The following is a 23,291-nucleotide window of genomic DNA, read 5'->3' as shown; positions in this document are numbered from 1 at the left end:
TTTCAAAAAGATAGGAGAATGGAAATGCAATGAAGAGCACTTTAGTTCTCCAAAGACCAGACAACCATATGATAGTGTAGCCACATACCACAAAGCATTTTTGCTTCTTCATCATTCTGAATTTTGATAATTTCTTGCAAGCTCTCTTCCTGTCCTTCCACCTTACAAAGAAATGGGTTAATTACCCAGTCTGGTATTTCCAGATTGTTCAAATCCTTGAATTGATTCTGAAAACCCTCCTTCAGTTACTGCAGGTATAAGCAGTACTCTTGCAAATCACCATCTGTGAAAGAAAGTGCCATACTTCCCATGCAGGGAAACTGTCAGAACATTCTCCCAATGTTTTGCTTAAATTTTTTCATTAAAAGGGGCACTGTATTTTTTTGCCAAGATTAAATTGAAATTCTCGCTTGCATTTTCATATCTCCTATTTAATGGATGGGCTTTAATTTTGTTGATTTGCAAGTCCATTTGCAATCCATTGTAACTCATTATCAACATCTTGCAGCCAGGGACATTTATCAAGCATGACTCTTGTAGTATCTGCTTTCAGCAAAATTGAAAGAGTTGTGCTTGAAGAAGTGTCTTGGAAACTTTCACGAATTGTATACACAATGATTGTTCCTCAAATCTTGAAAATTGAAACAACAATTGTGGGTAGCCATGTGGATTCGTCTGTACTTAAGTAAAAATACTTGTGATGTTTGGAATCATGGATGATTAAAGTATTTTCTTCTTGAGTTAAATCTTGCAATATGTAATGCAGGGCCATTATTACGATAGAATAAAAAATAAATTGTATGCTAAGCATAACATGGCAATTTAAATGAGGAAATATTGAAGTGCCGCTATGCTGTAAATATCAAAGTAAGAAATTGATAACCATAGAATTCTTGTCCAGTCACAGATTATCTATCTGAGCACTGAATACATTTAAGGATTTGGCCTCATTAGCTTTCTGGGATAAGAAAATACAAGGGCTTGCAATTGTTTTAGAAAAGAAATTCCTCCATATGTTGTTTTAAATGTTCATCTCCTTATTTTGCCTCTATGTCCCATAGTCCTGTACTCTCCCTCTGAAGGTATAATCTTCCCAGCATTTTACCTGTCAATCCTTTGAAGAATTTTGTATGTTACAAGAAAAGATTCTCATCCTTCTGAATTAGAATCAAATCTAAACTGTTCTACCTTGTCTCATGGGGCATTCCCTCAAGTCTCAGATGATATTATTGAACCTTCTTAGAATAGTTTGCAATATCCCTTTTCTTGTATCAAGGGACCAAAACTGTTCAAATATTATCCATAAATTTTCACTAATGGTTTATAATTATAGTAAAGCTCCCCCAGCTGAGTTCTCCAATTCCCTTGAAATAAAAGGTCCTGTTCCATTTGCCTCCCATTGCTTACATGTGAGCTTCTGTTTTCTGCAATCTTTTTACATTTAAATCTGGTTTTGAAGTTCAAAGTAAAATATTATTAAAGTACATGCTACTACAATACTGTGCAAAAATCTTGGGCACATTTTAAATAAAAAAACTTAAGTGAAGGTACTTTCAAAATGTTTATAACCTTTTTTTAAATTATTAAAAATCCTACAGAATGCAGCTCAGGCGAATACTGCAGGTCTTAAACAGACATGGGTGGATGAATTCGGTATAGAATTGACAGAGGATGTCTGGGATGAGTGTAAAAGAGTATATATGATTGTTTGGTCAATGTTAGACACAGACTCGTACAGTTCAAAACATTATATAGACTCCATTATTCTAAAGAAAAGTTGCATAGCTTCTACCCAGATGTTTCACCAGTTTGTAATAGATGTAAATCTGTGAACAGTAGCTTGTCACATTCATCCTGGTCACGTAAGCTTTATGCATACTGGAAAAATATTTTTCACCGTTTCTCTGAGGCTTTTTGGAAGCAGTGTGAACCAGACCTGCTCATAGCCATCCTTGGAGCAACAAGCTCCTTATCTTCAGCCAATATGTATGAAAAAGTGGCTGTATTGTTTGGAATGGTGATTGCTAAGAAATTAATCCTGCAAATGTGAAAAATGGACTCAGTGCCTATGTATGATCTGTGGCTGAGAGAACTGGCAAACACTTTACATTTGGAAAGACTGAGACTATGTAATGAGGACAGTGGGGACATCTTTGAAAGTATATGGTGCCCTGTATTGGACTTTCATACGGGGTGAGGACTGAGGTTTTTGGTGCGGTGCACCTCTGCTGTGTATGTTTACTTTTTGCCTTTATATATTTTCGTTTCCTTTTGCTGCTCAATTTTTAATTTGATTTTGCTATGGTTGTGGTTTTTGTGGTTGTGCTGTTTTTTCGTTAGTTTTTTTTGTTAGCTTTTCCAAGTCTGCTCATAAAACAATAAAAAAAATTTTTAATTACTGAAAAGAGAAGTTAACAGTATTTGGTATGACCACTCTTTTCCTTTAAAACTGCATCAATTCTCTTAATTGTTGTACTCTTAAATTCTCTTAAATCTGTTGTACAAATTTGTAAGAAAATTGATTCGTAGGTTGGTCCAGACATCTTGGGGAACTTGTCACAGTTGTTCACAAGACTTTGGCTGTCTCATTGGCTCCTGTCTCTAGGTAATCCTAGAGATGATCTTGGCAACGTTATGATCAGGGCTCTGTGGAGGCCATCTGAAACCTTTTTTTTAAACCTATGGTGTCTTGAGACTTTTGCACAGTACTGTGTCTACTACATTTAGATTTATCATCTTACACTTACATTCTTTAGTCTTTCTATATTTTCATTTATGAAAAAAATGTATGAACAAGGAGCAGTAGCAGACTGCTCAGCCTCTCAAATCTGAACTCTGCATTCTTATCTAATATTAATAAATTTTGTTTGTCGGTCTTAAATTAGTTGTCCATGTTTTTAAACATTGACCCTAACTTGGGATCTTCCCACAAGGAAGAATTCACTCCATATCTTCTCCAACAATGCCACTTGGGCATATGTTTCAATGTAGAACTTTTTGCTTGTCTAAACTGTCAGATTTGAGTTTTACCTGTCCCATCTTTCCTTGGGGATAACAGGATTTTATCCAGTAAACTTAAGAAATTCTGTTTTTGGATTATTACCCTTCCTTAAAAGAGACCAAAATTATACAGTGGTCTCTGTCCTAAATAACAAAGGCTTATCTTCCTCCTTAAATATTCACTTCCTCTGGCACAGTCTTGTGTGTCTGAGCTCTACCATTTCTTGCCACTTGGATAATTCAATTCACTTTCAATTCATTTCAAGTTTAATTGTCATCTAACTATAGATGAATACAGCCAAATGAGACAGTGTTACTACAGGTTCAAGGTGCAAAGACAATTTCACAACAGTCAGACACAGTGTACCTTTTTTACTGAAAATTTTCTGTAAACAATGTGACATTTCTCTATTATGCTCCATTTGCCAGATCTTTGCCCATTTCATTTGTATCTCTTTGCGGCTTCAACTCTTGACAATTTGCTTCCCTGTCTATCTTTATCACATCAGCAAATTCAACAATAGGTCATGAGCTACCTTTTTAAAAGTTATTAATATCAATAATAAAAATAATTGAGGCTCTTGCACTGATCTCTTTAACACGCCAATATTAATGTGGTTGAAAACTTGAAAGTTTTAAGAGCTTTGGTAACAATGGTATTACTTTTGTTTGCCTAGTCTTTGCTTATGGTGCGACAGGATCTGGCAAAACTCACACAATGTTGGGATCATCAGAGAAACCAGGGGTGATGTACCAAACTATGAAGGAGTTGTACAATCGAATAGAACAACTGAAAAATGAGAAAAGCTGTGATGTTGCAGTTTCATACTTGGAGGTGAGGTTAAATATTTGAATATTATTTGATGTTGTCTTGAGGAAATGCCATTTGGTGTTAATAATTGCAAGGCCATTCTTTGATTTCAAAAATGCATGGTTGATTTGCCATCTGTTAAATGTTTGGAAGTAGAATTCTCATCTTCATAGCTTTATTTCTTTCATGCGATGGAAAGTTATTTAGCCAGAAGTTGAGTGATGAGATGATTCTTGTGTAAACCTTTTTTTGTTGTGCCATGACTCTTGTATAATGAGGCACTGCAAGATAGTTGAGTTTTATACAATATAATGGTGGAAGGAGAACAACAGAAAGATTCACTGTTTTGCTATATCTAGCCAAAAATGAACTTTAATTTTTAAGGATATCAAGTTGTTTGATTTGTTTTAAGAGTACAGTCGGCCCTCTTATCCACGAGGAATTGGTTCCAAGACCCCTCACGGATACCAGAAAACGCGGACGCTCATGTTCCTTATTCAACCTGTCGTCGTTCGGTGGACATTAGGACCCGGCGGCGAAGCTCTGAATCCGCATTGTTTCTGTTCTCCAAAATAATCACAATCACAATTGAAAATAAAGTGGAAATAATAAAGCAATTGGAAAGAGGTGAAATGCTATCGGTCATTGGAAAAGTGTTAGGCTACAGTCGGTCAATGATTGGAACAATTTTAAAGGATAAAGTGAGACAGGCCTTGCCCCGATGAAAGCTACAGTTATTACTAAGCAGCGCAGCGGATAAATTATTGGATTTTGGGGTTTGGGTTTTTGATCCTCCACATCAACCAGGCATGGATAGAGCAATAATAGCGCTCAGGAGCAATCTGTCACTGGATCGAACTCGGAAACTTTTGTTCCCAAGCTCGGCACTGAAATAGATTCTCAAGTGTTTTATATGCACAGTTAGGTAAAATATATACTATATACTAAGACTAACGTTTGACTAACTGACGCTAAATAATACCGGATGTTCCTGTTCCAACTTACTTAGTAAGAGAACTTAAGATTTTTTTTTGATCCTGATCCATGATAACCTACACACAGCCTCCCGTATACTTTAAATCATCTCTAGATTACTTATAATACCTAATACAATGTAAATGCTATGTAAAATAGTTGTCATTATTCCCTGAACAATGCAGTATAACAAGAAAAAAAAAGTCTGTACATGCTCGAACAACGAGTGCTGGAAGAGCACTCCCAGGTTTTCTCGATTTGCAGTTGGTTGAATTCGCGCATGCAGAACTCACGGATAAGGAGAGCTGACTGTAAATATAATTAATTGAAAACTAAATTACCTAATTTAGTACACCACAGGTCTTGTCTTTAATTCAAATGAATAGCCCCACCATTCTTGCAGTTATTCTAAGTACAATAGAATGCAGATTCTAGCGAAGGGCTACCAGCAAGTTCATGAATTACACATTTGGATGTGAATTCCAAACCTGATAGCATCATCTGGAAAATCAACCCAGTTTGGAACTTGTTCTATAAAAATTTCACATCTGCCAATGCATTGCTCATGATTATCAGAAAACTGTCAGATTCTAAATGAGCACGTAGTTTAATTATGGCATTTGACAACTGAGCTGGATCAGGTAGAAATTTAATTGTTTTTTGCTCTGCATGTGATTCAGAGCCAAAGATGATGTACTCTATTATCATTCTTCTAGTGAATTGGCAATTCCTGCATGAGGCCAGCACTATTGGTTTGAGAGCACTGGAGCGAAATGTATCTTAAATTCCAAACAGCTTCACCCTCTTCTTTCCATAAAAGAAAAAATTGTAACCCAGACTTATAAGAAATTTGCCTATAACTTCCTGTACAGAATGCATAGGATATAATGGTTAAGCAATGTCACATTTTCCATTTGCTTATTAATCCTGTTACTATTCAATGAAAGCATCAGAATTTGGAAGGCATGGGAGAGGGGTGTTGTCAGCTGGTGATAATCCCCTTTAAACTACTGATGTGCGAAGGAGTCTGCAGCAAGTAAATTATAACTTTGTTTTAAGGTATACAATGAAGAAGTACGCGATCTATTGACCAACTCCAGATCTCTGGCAGTGCGAGAGGATGCTCAAAGTGGAGTCGTTATCCAGGGATTAACACTACACAAGGTATTAAATAATTGGGTTGTAAGTGTGAGACAGTAGTCAACAAGGTGAAATCCCTTAGATTCAGGAAGGACATGGAACCTGCAGTATTAAATAAATTGTTGAAGGGCAAGCAACCCTTTTAGTCTTGGCTTCTTAGCATGTCACCACAGAAGTTTGTATTGTGACCTAGGTCTGATGTGAATTTGATTTTAATTTCTTTAAACTACAGAGTTGAATATTGTTTAATTTCTGAATGGAGGGTATTTTGGTTCAGCTTTGTACACTATATGTAGAATCATCTTTTCTATAAGAAAATACCTTTTCTGAAATAAAACCTTGAGTAATGGGTGCCAAGACTGGATTCATAATTGGCTTGATTTTAAGAAACTGATGGTGGGGCATTGGTGTTCTGCTGAACAATAACCACAGTGATCAATGCTGGTGAAACTTGTACATTTTGTACTTGTACATTACACTTGTACAATCCAAATTTTTCATATAAATAAAGCGTGGTTAGAACTTCTGCTGAATAGGTGGCATCACAGACAGCAGAAAAGTTATCAACATTACAGGGTGGGGGGTTCTTGTTCAGCTAGGATTGGCAAATGGCGTTCAGTTGAGTATGGAGTGTTGAATTTGGGGAGCCAAACCAGAAGAAGACTTGTACAGTAAATGGTAGTATCTTGTGAGACTAAAGGACCTTGGAGTACCAAAACTTTGAAAGTGGTGTCACAGTTAGACAGGGTGAAGAATGCACTTGGCACAATGGCCTTCAGTATGGAAGTATATCAGTAAGGAAACTTATGTGGGCAAATGAAACTAGCTTTGTTGGATAACTTGGTCAGTTTGGATTAATTCAGATGAAGGGCCTGTGTCAATGCTTTATAACTCTGGGAATGTGTTCAGAAAATTGGCACTTAAAAATTTACCACAATTCCTCTATATTTATACCAGAAACAGACTTGGGTTTTTGAAGTATAACTTCATAGAGTAATTCTTCCATTTGAGAATAGTCTAGCTTCACAGTTTATAAAATAAATAAATAAATAAATTGTGGCACTACGGTAGCGTAGCATGGCGTTGAGTTCACAGCTCAATTCCAGCGCTGTCTGTAAGAAGTTTATGTCTTTCCTGTGAGCGCATGGGTTTCCTCTCAGTCCAAAGACATACAAGTTAGTTGGTTCTTTTAAATTGTCTTGTGATAGGCTAAGTTTAAGTAGAGAGATTGTTTGGTGGTGAGGCACATTGGGCCAAAAGGGCCTGTTCTGCACTATCTTTAAATTAAAAACATCCTCCTGGCATCCTGTACTACATACAATTTTTCCATTCAATTCAGTTGCTTATTTTCTAAAGGACCGATAGTCTTGCTGATCAAGTTATAAAGTGCAGTAAAAAAGCAAAATACTACTATTATTGCATTATTCTATTTCTGATGTTTCTCAAGGAGAGTAAATTGCATGGCAAAATTTTTTTGATCGTCAGGTTTCACGCATGTGTTCATTATTACAGTAAATGTTTTAAACACAAGTAAAATTTGCCTTAGTGGAACATACATAGTTAATAAACTTTAAAATGAAATTTTGGTTTTAAACCACCTTCATTGCAAGTTCTGTACTATATTTTACAATTCTCATTTCAATGAAGAATATTGGTTTAGTAATGGTTTAGGTAGTGGCCATTAGATCCAGATAACTTTTTCCCCTACATGAAGATGCCTTGAACAGTGCATTACACATTTAATTTGGGGAAAAAAATGATCATTTGATGTAATGTTTGCCCTTTAATAAAGATGTTGCCAAACCAATATCAAAAGTCTGCAATTGATTTTTGTCAGTCAAGGAATGAGTAAATGAATCATAAATGCATTTTTTTAAAAGTAGTCTGTTCAACCCTCTCATGCTTGTTTTATCATTTTTTTATTATTAGTTTTTTATACATTTTACAAATTAAAAAACCCCAAATCAAAATGAGGAACGTTAATAGAGTGCAAAATTAAGCATACAATGACAATATGATACAAAGAAAGAGAATTTTTTTTAAAAAAAGCACCTAAATTGAAGACAAGTAAACTTAGTATCCTCCCCAAGTCCCACAACACAAAAAAAAACTCCAGACCAACTACAACACAATATAGAGAATATAAATCAGGACAATCAAACTCCCAGACTGAATACACTTAGCAACAGAGGATAATAATGCCTACTACCAGAGAAAAAAAAAGGGAGCTGAAAGCAAGGGACCGAAAAGAAAAAAACCCTCGTCAAGAGGAAGGTTATAAAAGTACTTGATAAAAGGTCCCCAGACCTTATGGAACTTTAGATCCGAATTAAGAACTGAATAATGAATTTTTTCGAGGTCCAAGCAGGCCATAATGTCGTTAAGCCATTGAACATGAGTGGGTGGGGCAACATCTCTCCATCTAAGGAGGATCAAGCGTCTAGCCAGGAGAGAGGCAAAGGATAATATTCGGCATTTGGTCGGACTCGGACGTAAATCTGTCTCTCCCCAGAAACTGAACAAAGCAATTAAGGGATTTGGTTCTAGGTGCTGATTCAGAATATATGATAACGTAGTGAAGACATCTTTCCAAAATTTCTCCAAGCTAGGACAGAACCAGTACATATGAATGAGAGAGGCCTCGCCCCTCTTGCATTTATCACAAAGCAGACTAATGTTAGGGTAGAATTGAGATAGTTTAGATTTAGACATATGGGCTCTATGAACAATCTTAAACTGTAAAAGGCAATGGCAAGCACGAAGAGAGGTTGAGTTAACCAATTTGAGAATCGAGTCCCAACTCTCATCAGATAAGGAGGTATTTAAATCCTGCTCCCATGCCATTTTAATTCTATCCACAGGGGCCCATTGTAAGGCTGCTAATTTATCTCAAATAATTGATATTAAACCTTTACCTAGTGGGTTAATGGAAAGAAATAAGTCCATAGCATTTTTCGCAAGCATTTCAGGGAAGTTAGGAATTAGAGGAGCAATAAAATGTCTAATTTGGAGATATCTAAAAAAAAATGAGCATTGGGCAGATTGAACTTAACAGAGAGCTGCTGAAAAGAAGCGAAGCGATTATCAATGAAAAGATCTTCAAAATGTCTAATGCCCTTCCTATACCAAACATGGAATGCTGAATCGTGCGTAGTAGGTAAAAAAAGGTGATTTTGTACGACAGGGCTGGAAACGGAAAAACCATGGAAACCATAGCATTTCCTAAACTGAGCCCATATATGCAAAGTGTGTCTAACAAGAGGATTAGCTATTAATCTGGACAGACTACTAGGGAGTGCAGAGATAGATAATTCTTTAGTGGAGCTCAACTCCATTGCCACCCAATTAGGGCACTCGGGTTGGCCATGGAAGAAAGACCAAAAGGTAGCACAACATATATTATCTGCCCAAAAATATAAATGAAAGTTAGGTAAAGCCATGCCACCCTCTTTTTTTAGATGTTTGGAGATGGATTTTATTAATTCTAGAGTGCTTATTCTTCCACAGATATGACAAAATAATAGTCTAAGGAATCAAAAAAATTGGGATAGATTAAAATAAGTATAAAAATTTGGGGAGAACATACATTTTAACAACATTAATACGACCTACCAAAGACATAGATAAAGGTGACCATTGTACCGGACTCTGTTTTATAGTATATGAAAGATTGGCAAAGTTTTCACGAAAGAGATCTTTAAACTTCCTTGTGACTGTAATTCCAAGATAAGTAAATTGATTATGGACTACTTTAAAAGGGAGATCACGAAATGTTAATTCTTGTGCTTCTTTATTAATTACTCTTATGTAAATTGAGTTTATAGCCAGAGGTCTGGCTAAACTGGTCAAGAAGTAAAAACATTGGAGGTAAGGATGTAGACAGATTTGAGAGCAAGAGTAATAAGTCATCAGCATAAAGAGAAACTTTATGCTCCACACCCCCTCCAAATCCCGGACAATTCAGGACAATTTCGAAATGCTATCGTCAAAGGTTCTATAGCCAAATCAAAGAGAAAGGGACTTAAGGGGCATCCCTGATGGGTGCCACATTTGAGATTAAATACCTGGGATTTCTGAAAATTAGTTAAAACAGAAGCAGTAGGACACAGGTACAGCAATTTGATCCAAGAGATGAAACTTTGACTGAGGTCAAATTTTTCTAAGACTGCAAAAAGGAGGTTCCACTCTACACGATCAAATGCTTTCTCCGCATCGAGAGAAATAACACATTCAGGAATCCCAGTTGGAGGTGAATATAAAATATTAAATAAACGCCGAATGTTAAAAAAAGGGAGACGGTTTTTAATAAAACCTGATTGGTCAGAGATAATGGAGGGAATAACTGTTTCTAATCTATAAGCCAAAACTTTAGCTAAGATCTTTACATCAACATTGAGCAAAGAAATCGGCCTATATGAGGAACACTCTGTTGGGTCTTTACCCTTTTTTAATAAAAGAATAATAGATGCCTCATTGAAAGAGGGTGGCAATTTGCCGTAATTAAACGAGTCAGATAATACTGAAAGTAACTGAGGAGAAAGAAGTGAAGAGAATGATTTATAAAATTCTACAGGGAACCCATCAGGTCCAGGAGATTTCCCTGAGGACAGTGCAGAAATTGCAAAAGATATTTCTTCTGATGATATAGGCGCATTAAGTTTGGCTTTAAGATCAGATGAAAGTGAAGGAATATTCAGATTCTTTAAAAATTGATCAACAGAGATATTGTCATTCAAAGATTCAGAGGAATAAAGCCAAGAATAAAAATTTTTAAATGCGTCATTAATTTCTAAATGATCCGATATAAAGTCTCTGTTCTCCTTCCGAATCTTTGTAATATGTTGTTTGGCTTTGGAATGCCTCAGCTGATTGGCTAGAAATTTACCAGACTTATCCCCATGAATGTAAAAGCGACTCTTGCTTTCGAGAAGTTGGCGTTCGACAGGTTGAGTAGACAGAAGATTAAATTTAGTTTAGAGTTCAACACGCTTCTTGTATAGCTCAGGGTTCTTAGTTTGAGCATACAGTTGATCCAATTCTTTAATCTGGTTAATGAGGTCTAATCAATCTGCACAGGATCTTCTGTTGAGATTTGCTGTGTAAGAGATTATTTGACCCCTCAGATATGCTTTCATGGCATCCCAGACAATCTGGGATGACACTTCAAGTGATGTATTAGTGTTAAAATAAAAGGTTATCTGATCCTTAATAAATTTTTAAAAATCATCATTCGATAATAAAGTTGAATCAAACCGCCAGTGTTTATTCCTCTCTGAGGGAGACCAGGAAAGTTCAGAGAGAGAGTAATTGGGGCATGGTCAGAAATCAGTATACTCTGATAGTCACAAGAGTAGGCAAATGTAATAAGTTGGTTATCGAGTAAGAAATAGTCAATTCTAGTGAAGGTATGGTGAACATGTGGAAAAAAAAGAATAATCTCAGTAGGATGAAGGAAACGCCATATATCAGAAATACCAAAATTAGAGAGAAACGATTGGATAGCTAAGGCAGATTTAGTAGGTGATCTGGTAACAGAGGACGATCCATCCAGATTAGGATCTAACCAACAGTTGAAGTCACCACCCAGTATAAGAGAGTATGAGTTTAAGTCTGGTAGTGAGGAAAAAAAATGTTCAAAAAAGTTAGCATCATCAAAGTTGGGTGCATACAGGTTTGCTAGTACAACTTTAGTGTTATATAGTTTACCAGAAACAATAATAAAACTGCCATTTGTATCAGATATTTTATTATGTTCAAAAGGAATATTTGAGTTAATAAGAATGGAGACTCCCCTAGCTTTAGTGGCAAAGGATGAATGAAAATGCTGACCCGCCCACTTTGACAGAAGCTGGGAGTTATCAAAACAACAATTATGAGTTTCTTGAAGGAAAGCAAGGTCAGCTTTGAGTTGTTTAATATGTGAGAATACCTTTCTCCTTTTAACAGGGTGATTCAATCCCTTTACATTCCAGCTCATGAATTTAAGTGCACTAGCCATTATCAATTACTAATGCATAAAAGGCAGCAGGCATTTAAAAAGTCAAGCAATACAATAGCAGTTTGGGAGCAGAAATGTAAACATAGATTTGTAAAATCAAAACATCAACATGTCCTAAGCAATAAAGAAAAACAATAAATACGGTGAGTGATGTTGGAACTGGAAAACCCACCCCACCCACACAACTCAAAACTAGATGGCTACCAAAAAAAGCAGCTAGCTCTACAAAAAAAATTAACCCAAATATAACTTCCAGATCTGTGTCATTAACAGCAGTTCCGTATAAATACTATAGCAAATAGTAACTAGTTTATGCACTAGAAAACATAACTATAAATTGGAACATCTGCAGAAATATAAAACTTAATACAGAGAAAATCGGAAGAAAACCAAAACTAACCTACCCACGAAAAATTATGGAAGAATAAAGTAAGAGAAAGGGGGAAAAAAAGGGAGGAAGGGGAAAATTATAGATTCAAGAAGAGTACTTATCAACCATTTACAGAGAGGAAAAAAAATCAAAGATTAAAAAAAAGGTGGACATAAATAAATAAATAAATAGATAGATAGATAGATAGATAGATAGATAGAATGATCAGCAGTTAAACTGTGAACCAACAAACAGGGAGGCCTTCAATAAAGACTTCAAACCTCCAAAACAAGTTAGAGTCAATTGTAGAACTCTATAGATAAAGTTATACAAGAATAAAATAGATTACACAAGTACTATTTAAACGTCCATAGGGAAGCATTAAGCACAGAATGTCTATTTAAAAAAGACACACCAAATCCAGGGAGAGATTGTCAACAGCCCTTAAAGTTTCAATAAATAATGTCTGAGTGATTCAAGTAAAGTCTGAGTCCAGAAAAGTAATTTTACTACGAGAAATACTTATCCACCATTTTAGGAGGTCCGATCGATTTCCGAAGATGGCTGGACAGCCGGAAGATTTGCAACAAATGCCTCAGCCTCCTTCACTGACTTAAACCACTTATATTTTTCAGTATTAAGCGTGATTCAGAAATCGGCAGGATTGCGAAGAGAGGGTTTAAAACCACGATCAAAAAGCACTTTCATTACGCCTTTAAACTCAGCGCGCATCTTTAAGATCTGGGGTACAAAATCTTCCACTAAGCGAATGACTGTATTTTGGAAAGTAAAAGTACCTCTGTGACGTGCCTCCATAATCGGACGGTGTTTTACCTGGTATTGATGAAAACACAAAATTACTGGTCGCGGGCGGGAGCCCAGAATTCCGGGGGGAACGTAGACCCTGTGTGCCCTTTCGAGCTCAGGCGGGTTCAGAATCAAATCTTTCCCGAATATCTCACAGAGAAAATCGGCGAAAAACTTCACGGTTGATCCCTGTTCGGTGGTCTCTGGCAACCCAAGAATTCGAAGGTTACAGCGTCTGCTCCGATTTTCGAGATCCACCATTTTGGAAAGGAGTTTGTTATATTTTCCCTCTAGGCTGGAACAGAGTCTCCAAGTATCGAACATGACTTTCTAAGTCTTCAGAAGTCGAGTCGATGTGAGATAAGTGTTCAGCATGTTCGTTCACTCTGTCGTTGATCCGATCCAGTTTGGCTTCCAGCTGTTTGAAAGCGGTTCTAAATTCCTTTAAAATATCGTCTTGGTGTTGTTCCAGCGCAGCGAGGGTCTCAGCCGGCAGAGCTGAAACTTCCTTTCTCCCGGATTTAGAACTCTTGTTAGACATTGTAAGGTAGATGTGTTCACAGGCAAGTAAAAGTAAGTTCCTAACTAAGATTTAAAAAATGGAGACATTTAGTGCAAAGATAGTGAAAATAACCGAACAAAAGTTTGGAGCAGCTAAGCAATCGCCATCTTACCGGAAGTCCTTTATCATTTATTAAGATCATGGATGATCTTTTATCTTGGCATCATTTTCCTGTACTATCTTCCATATCCGTTAATTGAGGGTTTTGTATATACTCATCAACTGAACCTCTGATCTTTTTCTAAAAATTCTTTGCTTCTTAGGAAACTTGGAAATCTATCTTGAAAAGCCAGCTCACTGTTTTGAAACTCTGACCCAAGTTTTAGATGGTCTCCAATGGAGGAAATATCAATTTTACATTTATCTTGAGTTCCATAAAGATTTTGAACGTTTCAATGAAAATGCCGCTCATTCTGCTCCTCTTGATTTTAGGCCTGGACTACTCAATATTTTCTCATGACAAACCTGTCTAATCGGGTTTGCTAGATTTTACGATGGTAAAGGCAATGCTTTTTCATTCCATGTCCTGAGTGAATGGTAGTAAAATTAGTTGGTGTTTAATAGCTGTTCACTATCCAAAGATCCTACTGAAAATGTTTGTGATATCGGTGTAGAATCAATCTAGCTCATCAAATTTCCCTCTGTTAATTATGGGACTCTTAAGCCACTTTGTCAAAAACTTTAAACAATTAAAAATGGTTTTGCTGATTTAGGAGAAGATTTGCTGTTTTAAATTTTGACAATAAATGTCATTGGCATAGTGAACTAGGATATGTTCTATCTGAACTAGGCACAAATTAAAGTTTTAGTTTTTCTAATTGTCATTCAAAAGCTAAAACTTCTAATCCTAAAAATTATTGATATGTTCATGTCCTTTAATGTTCTTAGCTTAAAAACTTTGCTACTGAAGAATTCATTAAAGTAAGCCATATAATAAAGTGTTGCTGGTAGCTCAAACTGTCTGCTTTGCAAATTGAGACCTCATCAAATTTTTATCTTTACATTATTAAACTGAAAATAATGTCAGGGATTGTATTTTTTTTTAATTCTCTCTACCACATTACTGAGAATTGGCAGAAAGATGTGTGCTATCCTGCTCTCTTTCAGTAAGTATTGGTCTCAATATTGCATGCTAATCTGGAAAAAGCATTATTGAAACTGGAACATTATTCTTTTTGCATTACTAATGTGTTTGGGAATGATACTGTTAAAATATTGACTAACTTAATGAAATTGACTGAAGTTGAAAGCCTCTTGTAACAATTCTTTATAGCCTACATCTTCGAAACAGCTCCTTCAGATGCTAGATTATGGAAATAAAAATAGAACACAACATCCTACTGATGCCAACGCCAATTCTTCGCGTTCTCATGCTGTCTTTCAGGTACTTCCATGGATAGAAACTTAATTCTATGTTGTTTTCTGAACTGTAACATTGATAAAGACTCTCCACTTTAATCTGATGCTACCTTTCATTCTGTAATGCCAACACAGAAATTATAAATGCAGAGCTTCCATTTTATGAAAAGCCTGGAACTATTGCTTGTATTTTGACCAGGTTTCTTAGTACTTCTGAATAGGTAAATTTTTTTTTAAATATATGATTTGACAAAGTGTGCATATTTTATACATATTCTATTATGAAATGATCTTGAATTACTTTTTTGAGAAAGAATCTATAAATAGAATGCAATTACAAGTAAATATCAATTCTGTTATTGGTATGCAGCTCATTTCTCTTGGTAGTTTATCAAAAGTTTCATTGTCTACTTTTATTCTAGCTATGCAGAATGTAGCAAGGAATGGACTGAACCAAGTTAGTGCTAGAGAAAGCTCATTTGTGTTTTGTACTCGGATTTCAGACCTTTGTTTTTCAGTGTTTTATACAAAACAATTTATTGCATGGTCTACTTTTATGCACTTTTCTGAAATATTAAGGAAGATAACTGCATGTTAAATATTTTAATTTTAGATTAGTTTTAGCCTCTGGTATTGTACAGCAGATTTTTTACATGGTTCATTTTACAGATTTATTTAAGGCAGCAAGATAGAACTGCAAACATCAATCAAAACATTAAAATTGCAAAAATGTGTCTTGTTGATTTGGCTGGATCTGAACGTATTAGTTCTATGAATATGAAAGCAGCTCGCTTCAGGGAGGGGGCCAATATTAACCGATCTCTCTTGGCTTTGGGAAATGTCATCAATGCTTTAACAGATTCAAAGGTAAGAACAAAGTTCCTTATCCTCTTTACATCTTGTCAAGAATGCTTTGTATTGGATCTGCTGCAATCTTGTCTTTCTCCAATTTGTTCCTGAAATTTGAGTTAACAACTCATTTATTTTGAGAGAGGGTAGGAAAGTGTTTAGATTTACTATGGCCTGAAATGTAATTTTAATGTTTAAAATATCTTGTGTTTATTAAATACACCATGAATTTGATGTTTGATAGCGATCTTAAGTGGAAGAGTTGCAGCCAACAGAAGATGACTGTCTTGTTATAATTCTGTTTTGAACTTGATCATGATGATGTAGAACATAGAACAGAACAGCACAGGAGCAGAACCTTTGGCCTGTGATGTTTTGCTCCTATAATATTTATCTCCAATGCAACCTTGGCATTGTATTCTAGGCACCCCACACGTCTCATTTGAACTTACCTCCTTTCTCCCTAAATGCATGTTTCTAGTTTTAGGTATTTAACCCTGTGCCTCTTATAAACCCCTGTGAGATCTTCTCTCAGCCTCTGCTGCTCCAGAGAAAGCAATTAAGTTTTCCTTGTAGTACATGGCTTATATTCCAGGTAGTATCCTGGTAAATATCTCCTGTGCCCTCAAAAGCCTCAACATCCCTTCTTCAATGGAGTGACAAGGATTGACTGCAATACTCCACATGCAGCTTAACCAGTTTTACAAAGGTGCAGCGCAACTTATGAATTTAATGCTACGACCACCAGTATTAAGCATGCCGGATACAGCCTTATCCTGCAAAGACCCCAAGATTCCTCTGCACATCAACATTACGAAGGGACCTGCCATTATCTGTGTACTGTCCTTTTACATTTGATCTCCCAGAGTGCAACAGCTCGCATCTGGAATAATTAACTCCATCTGTCATTTCTCCACACACTTGCATCAAATCCTTTGTTAATATTCTACACTATCCACAACATCACCAATCTTTTATCGTCTTGCAGCCTAACTAACCTACCTATCCATGTTTTCATCCAAGTCACTTATGGACGGTAAGCCAGAAAGTCTAAAATACTACCCTTTGTTCTTTAAGGGCAAGATGACTCTGAATTCAAGCAGCTAAGTCACCATGGATCACATGAATCTTGATCTGAATGATCCGCTCTGAAGGACTTTGTCAAACACTCCTTACTTTATGAAAATTTTATAAATCTTTATGAAAATTGTACACTCTTAAAATAATACAACTTTTCTGTGGCAGTGCAGTTGGATTATTACCTCCCTGCTACAGCATGGAACCTTTTCCGATGATCAGAAATACTTAAGCCAAAATCTAAATAATAGATTTTTGACATCTGTTTGGCTTCATCTTATTACTTTATCTCTTCCCATGGATCACTGGGGCAAACTTCTAACTAAAGTTGCTCACATTGTAAGCCTTGAACATGCACTCAGCTTATTCCAATGTTGTTTTACCTTTTGATTGCTACAATAGCTGAAATTGTTAATGGTTCTCCTTTGAGTATTTTTTAAAATTCCTGTCTTCGGCACTATAGTGTCTGGAATTTAAATTCTTGTCCTTTAAAACCTCGTTAAACTACCTTTTGAATTTTTACTTTCTTTGTCTTGCAGGCCACTGACCATTTGTCACCACCCTAAATCTAACCTGCTTTTATAGATGAAGCCCTCCAATAAGATTTCTGGCAAGATTGCAGTACTATAATGGTTCTTAAAGATGGAATGTCATTGTCATTTTGATAGTAAAGTTGCTAACTCTCCGAGTTCTCAACAGTCTTTTATGAACAATATACAGATTTTTGACAACCCAATCTAAGCATTGAAGGCAGGAGTTTTCAATTAAATGCTGCTGTGTTTGATGAATGCCAAGATAAATTCAGCTGTATTTCAAACTAGAATTAACCTGTTTGATTGACTACCTTGTCGATACCAGTTAGGAAAAGCACTATCTAGCCTAATCCCATTTCCAGTGTATGTCCATAGTTCTGCATGTTGTGACACTGCAAGTTGGAGAACCTCTGCCACCTTTTTTCTTTTCCCATGAAGCAAGATGTTCACATTCTATCATTGCAGTAATATCAATCTTGACTTCGTACTACAGCATCTCGACCCCCCCCCTCCCCCCACCTCAAGTACATGTCAGGATTCTGTTTCTTGATTTCAGTTCAGCCTTCAATACCATCATCCCTGAGCCTCTGCAAGAGCATACTCCAAACTTAATGTACCATGTCCCATATGTAGGTGGATGTGCAGATCCTGTCGTACTGCCTTTTGTTGGAAAGGAAGTTTATGATACTAGGCAAGCACATTGTTACATCTGCACACTCAGATGTGGTCCACTTTAGGGGTTTGTTCTCTCCCCTGTATTTTCTATCATTCTCCTGATTTTGTCTTGTAGATGGTGGAAAGCCATAGGCAATCATACACTTGTACTGCAGGATAATGGCGTGTGACCTGCTCTTGTGCCTATTGTATTGATTGCTGGTCATTTAAACTGGAGGGAAAGGATATGTGTAACTGAAATCGACTTTTCTCTTCCTAATATGGACTAGGGTTTGGATTTGAAATGTCGGCTTTGTTTCTTTACACATAGGTTTCATGTAGTTGTACTGCATGGATCTGACCCTTTGACCCACCTCATCCATGATGACCAAAATGCTTGAGTCGGCCCTATTTGCCTGCTTTTTGCCCGTATCTTCCAATCCTTTTCTATCCACTTGCCTCACTTTTTACTTTAAAACATTGTTGTTATACCTACTACACTGTAGTGGAAAATATTGCCCATCAGATCAGGTTTAAGTTTTTCCACTACCTTAAAACTATGCCGCCTACTTTTAGACTCCTTATTTTTAGAAAGGCTGACTATTCACCTCATCTATGCCTCATGATTTTGTTTGCCTCTAAGGTCATTCCATATTTCCTACCCTCCAGAAAACATGCCCCAGCTTGTTTAGTTTCTCTTTATAACTCCAAGCCCTTTAGTCTTGATTATATCCTTAAACATTCCTTGCACACTTTTAGCTTAATGACCTTCTTCCTATAGCTCAGTGCCTACTGTACTCATTCCTCCAAGTGCAGTCTCATCTCTACCTTGTACAGCTGTAACATGACATCCCACCTCTTGGATTTGATGCGCTAACTAACAAAGGCAGTTAAACCAAACACTACCTTCCCTGTGCTGTTGCCATTTTGAGTGAATTAGTTTTTCTTTGTCATTTAACCACGGTGGTCAAAATACTAACTCTTTTTGCAAGACTCCTCATTCTCACTGCAAATCACATTCAGGTAATCAAAACAAATGCTTACAGCAAAAGTCAGCAACTGAAACAGTTGCACACAGCATTACATCAGGCACATAAGGAATCACTGGATAACAATTGGCAAAAGACGTGCTTCTCACTGAGGCATACATTTAGTGTAGTCAATTGTACAGTGTGATGCCTATTGCTTGCTGTGTAATGCCAGAGATCAGATATTTAGTCCATTATTGTGACTATAATGATTATTAATCCAATCATGAATAAGAACATTGAAAGAACAATAGAATGAGGTGCAAGTACTGAAAGCAATCTTCATTATACGGTCAGCCCTCCTTATCTGTGGGTTCCACACGCAGAAATTCAACTAGCTGGGAAAACCTGGAAGTTGAGCATGGTTCGCTTCGTGTCTCTTCTTTGCTACTTGTGTTAGCAAGAGGAAGGAGTTTAAGGCTAGTAAGGGATGGCTGGCTAGCTATGTAAAGAGCTACAGCCTCAAGAACTTAAAGGTCACAGGAGAATTGGGATCGGCTGATGCCGAGGCGGCATCAGTGCTCCCAGAAGAGCTACGATGGTTGCGTCTATACTGAACCTGTGCAGACTTTTTTCTTGTCATTATTCCCTAAACAATACAGTGTAACAACTATTTACATAGCATTTACATTGTATTAATCTAGAGATGATTTAAAGTATACAGGAGGATGTGTGTAGGTTATATGCAAATACTAAGCCATTTTATATAAGGGACTTGAGCATCTACGTACTTTGGTATCCGTGGGTGGTCCCAGAACCAATCCCCCACGGATAAGGAGGGCTGACTGTAATCTCAGCAGTTTACTGTCTGCATTACATTAAAAGCGAAGACCATATTGCTCACCTCTTTAGTTGCAAAAAAATGTACATCTCTGATTACAGAAATGCCAGTGTCATAATGGTCACCTCTGGTCTATTCTGTTTTTAATTATGAAAATTTGTGGCCCAACAACGTCACATAGAGTAGTCTACACCTTTATTGCTTTGCATACCCTGCCACTTTGCCCATTCTCCCAATCTGTCCAAGTCCTTCTGCAGACTCCCTGCTTAAACACTACATACCAATCCACCTATCTTTAGATGATCTGCAAACTTGGCAGAAGGTAAGCTGTATTGTGTTCAATTACAGACAGGTGTAAATTTGCTATATCATATCTTAATGATTCTCATTACTGAAATTCTGAATAATTTTTAGCATACAGCCATGTGCCATGTATGTATGCTAAGACCTGCCTCATGCAAGGACAGGCTACGATTTAGGACATGGTCAACTCATTGCTCATCTCATTAGAGACCTCTGGTCTTCATTGCTCTCGCATCAGCTCTTTCAGCATGTAAACAAATGTTCAAATAAAGCTGCAGCACCACCAACCCCTTTTGTGTACAAGTATGTGCTGAATGGTACATGTAGAACAGGGAGACTTGAGTGCACAACACTGTCCAGGCACTACTGCAAGTTCTCTGCCTGAGGTTAACTTCTTAAAATGTAATGCCTGGAATTTAACAAGGCTAAATTCTATCTACCAAACCTTGGTCCACTTTGATAACTGATCTAGGTCCAGATATAAACCAACAATTTTGGTGTCGTCCACAAACTTGCTAATCGTTAATACAGATAATAAACAATACTGGACCTATTGGTCATCTTTTCAAAAAGAACACTCATCAAATGTGTGAGACAATTCCCCATACACAGTGCTGTGCTGAGTATCCCTGAAAGTCATTGCCTTTTCAAATGAGGGTAGATTTTCTCTTAGAATCTCATTTAGTAACTTTTCCAGCAATGGCCCACAGTTCCATGACTTGTCCTCTAGCCCCTTTTTAAATGCAAAACACCAGACACCCTCCAGCCTTAGGATACCATGCCTGTGGCTAGTGATTCAAGTATCCCTACTAGGGTACTAGCAATTTCTTCCTTGATTTCCCATAATATCTGAGAATACATTTGGTCAGATCCTGGGATTCTTTATCTGAGCAAGTCAAGACAACCTTGTGTCCACTCAAGTATACTCCTAAGTCACTTATACCCCAAGGGTATGATCCTAGCTTGTTATACCTGAGGTAAGCATCTTTTTCTTAGCTGGAATGGCAGTTCCCTTGTTGGCTGGGATTCTCTATTCCTGCTAACTTTGCCCTTCACTATAGCAGGAATGTATTGGCCCTAACTCTTCCTATTGTCAACTTGCCAATGTCCCTTCACTTGGTATTTCACAATCATGCAGAATCAATGTGGATTCTTTGGCAACACGAGTGAATCTGCAGATGCTGGAAGTAACTCACAGACCTCCATTGATACCCCTGCCCCCCCCCCACCCCCATCCCTATCTATTATTTCATTCTGGTTCTCTTTCTCTCTTTTTCCCCCTCACTATAATCTCCCCCCAGCCCTACCTTTCTTTCTCTTTAATTTCCCATAATTCTCCACCTTCCCCCAGCCCATTTGCCTCCAACCTAACACTTCCTAGCTCTCTGCTTTATCCCTTCCCCCACTTCTTAAACCCCCCCCTTGACCATCCCATGTTACTTCACTCCTGATGAAGGGTTTCGGCCCGAAACGTCGTCACTACCTCCTCCCATAGATGCTGTCTGGCCTGCTGAGTTCTGCCAGAATTTTGTGGTTTTTTTTAATGAATTCTTTGGCGATATGTTTGCTCCTGCTAACTTACTAATAGCAACTTTCCAATAACCAATAATAGGCCTGTAATTTTATGCTTTCTTTCATGACTGTTTTCTGGATGAAAGCATTTCATTTGTGTTTTTTCCAGTGCTTTCCAAAATCTGGTGATTTTTGGAAGATCTAATCAAATGAATCACTCTACAGTCACTACTTTTGAGAACTGAGGATTGAGAATTATCAGACTTTAGTTTGCATGGAACATTTTTCCCCTGGTGATCTTGAATGAACTCTTCTCACCCTTTTGTCCTGCACTTAATATTATTGATATATTTTAGTGACTTTGACCACAAAGCCAGAAAATAATTTAGATCCTGCCATTTTATTATTTCTCCATTATTAGCTCCCAACAGTGTCCTCCAAGAGTCCAAAATTTACCTAAGCTGTCTTCCCTCATCTATAAATTTGTGGAGACTGGAAATTCTGAACTACTGCTACTCAAAGAAGAAGATCTGGCTCTTAATTTTTCTTTTTCTTTTTATGGAACTTGAGCTAATAGGACAGAAAGAAAACTTTGAGGCTCATTGTATGCTCAATGAAATATTTCCCCCTATAGATGCGTAAAATGGTCTGATATTTGTGAATGCTTTGATCCACCAAAGAAAATGTCTGTGTTTTACTACAGGAAACACCCTGAGGTTATGAACCTGTCTTTATTGTACCATGGTAAAAGCATTGCTCAACATTCAAGATTCAAAATTATGTATTGTCATTTTTTGACATGTGTAAAGGAGAATGGAATGATTGTTACTCTGGATCTGATGCAGCATAAAAATCACAAGAGTTAATGAATGCAATAAAGAAACAATGAAACATTATGGAGGTAACTTATATACTTGGATTGATAGTGATGCTAGGTGAAGTGTATGTAGTGTATGCATGTAGTGGTGATGGGTTGGGTTACTGGGTGGTGGTGTTGATCAGCCTGACAGCTTGGGGAAGTAACTATTTTTGAGTCAAGTGGTCGTGACATGCATGCTGCATAGCCTCTTCCCTGATGAGGGTGGCACAAACAGTCCATGAGCGGGGTGGGTGTGATCCCTCAAGCTGGCCTTTTAACCCACATCTTTCTGTATATACGCCCCTGATGGCGGTTAGATTGGTGCCAGTGATGCATTGGGTTGGGTCATTTTGACTACCTGTTGTAGAGCCCTCCTGTCTGTTTCCGGACCACACAGTAATGTCCCATGTTAGTTTCCTTGTCACTGCACATGTGCAGTGGTCATATGCATTTGTGTACAATACATAGACCTGTTCTCTTCAGTCTCCACAGAAATTAGAGGCATAAACCACAAGTTCCAAACAAGAGGACTTCTGTCATACACTTCCATTTTGCAATTGTTTTTATTTGTATCAAATGCAATCTAGTCAATTTTAACAATTAATTTTCAGTGCTTCATTGGCAAACTTATTTAAAGTTTGAAATGTATCTGCCTTTGTGCCTCTGAAGATAG

The 23,291-nt window shown here is 37.1% G+C and overlaps 1 protein-coding gene across 1 annotated transcript in view; it reads left to right on the top strand.

Annotated features, from left to right (window-relative positions):
* Positions 1-23,291, top strand: part of kif18a (kinesin family member 18A) — a 105,040-nt gene that overhangs the window by 8,925 nt on the left and 72,824 nt on the right. Inside the window, exons 4-7 of the mRNA XM_059976004.1 lie at positions 3,678-3,835; positions 5,846-5,950; positions 14,937-15,047; positions 15,692-15,889. Of these exons, the coding sequence (XP_059831987.1) occupies positions 3,678-3,835; positions 5,846-5,950; positions 14,937-15,047; positions 15,692-15,889 (572 nt within the window). The remainder of the gene's footprint in view (positions 1-3,677; positions 3,836-5,845; positions 5,951-14,936; positions 15,048-15,691; positions 15,890-23,291) is intronic.

The sequence above is a fragment of the Hypanus sabinus genome, chromosome 7 (genome assembly GCF_030144855.1).
Source record: "Hypanus sabinus isolate sHypSab1 chromosome 7, sHypSab1.hap1, whole genome shotgun sequence".
Taxonomy (NCBI): Eukaryota; Metazoa; Chordata; class Chondrichthyes; order Myliobatiformes; family Dasyatidae; genus Hypanus; species Hypanus sabinus.
This window is presented reverse-complemented; position numbering and strand designations above follow the sequence as displayed.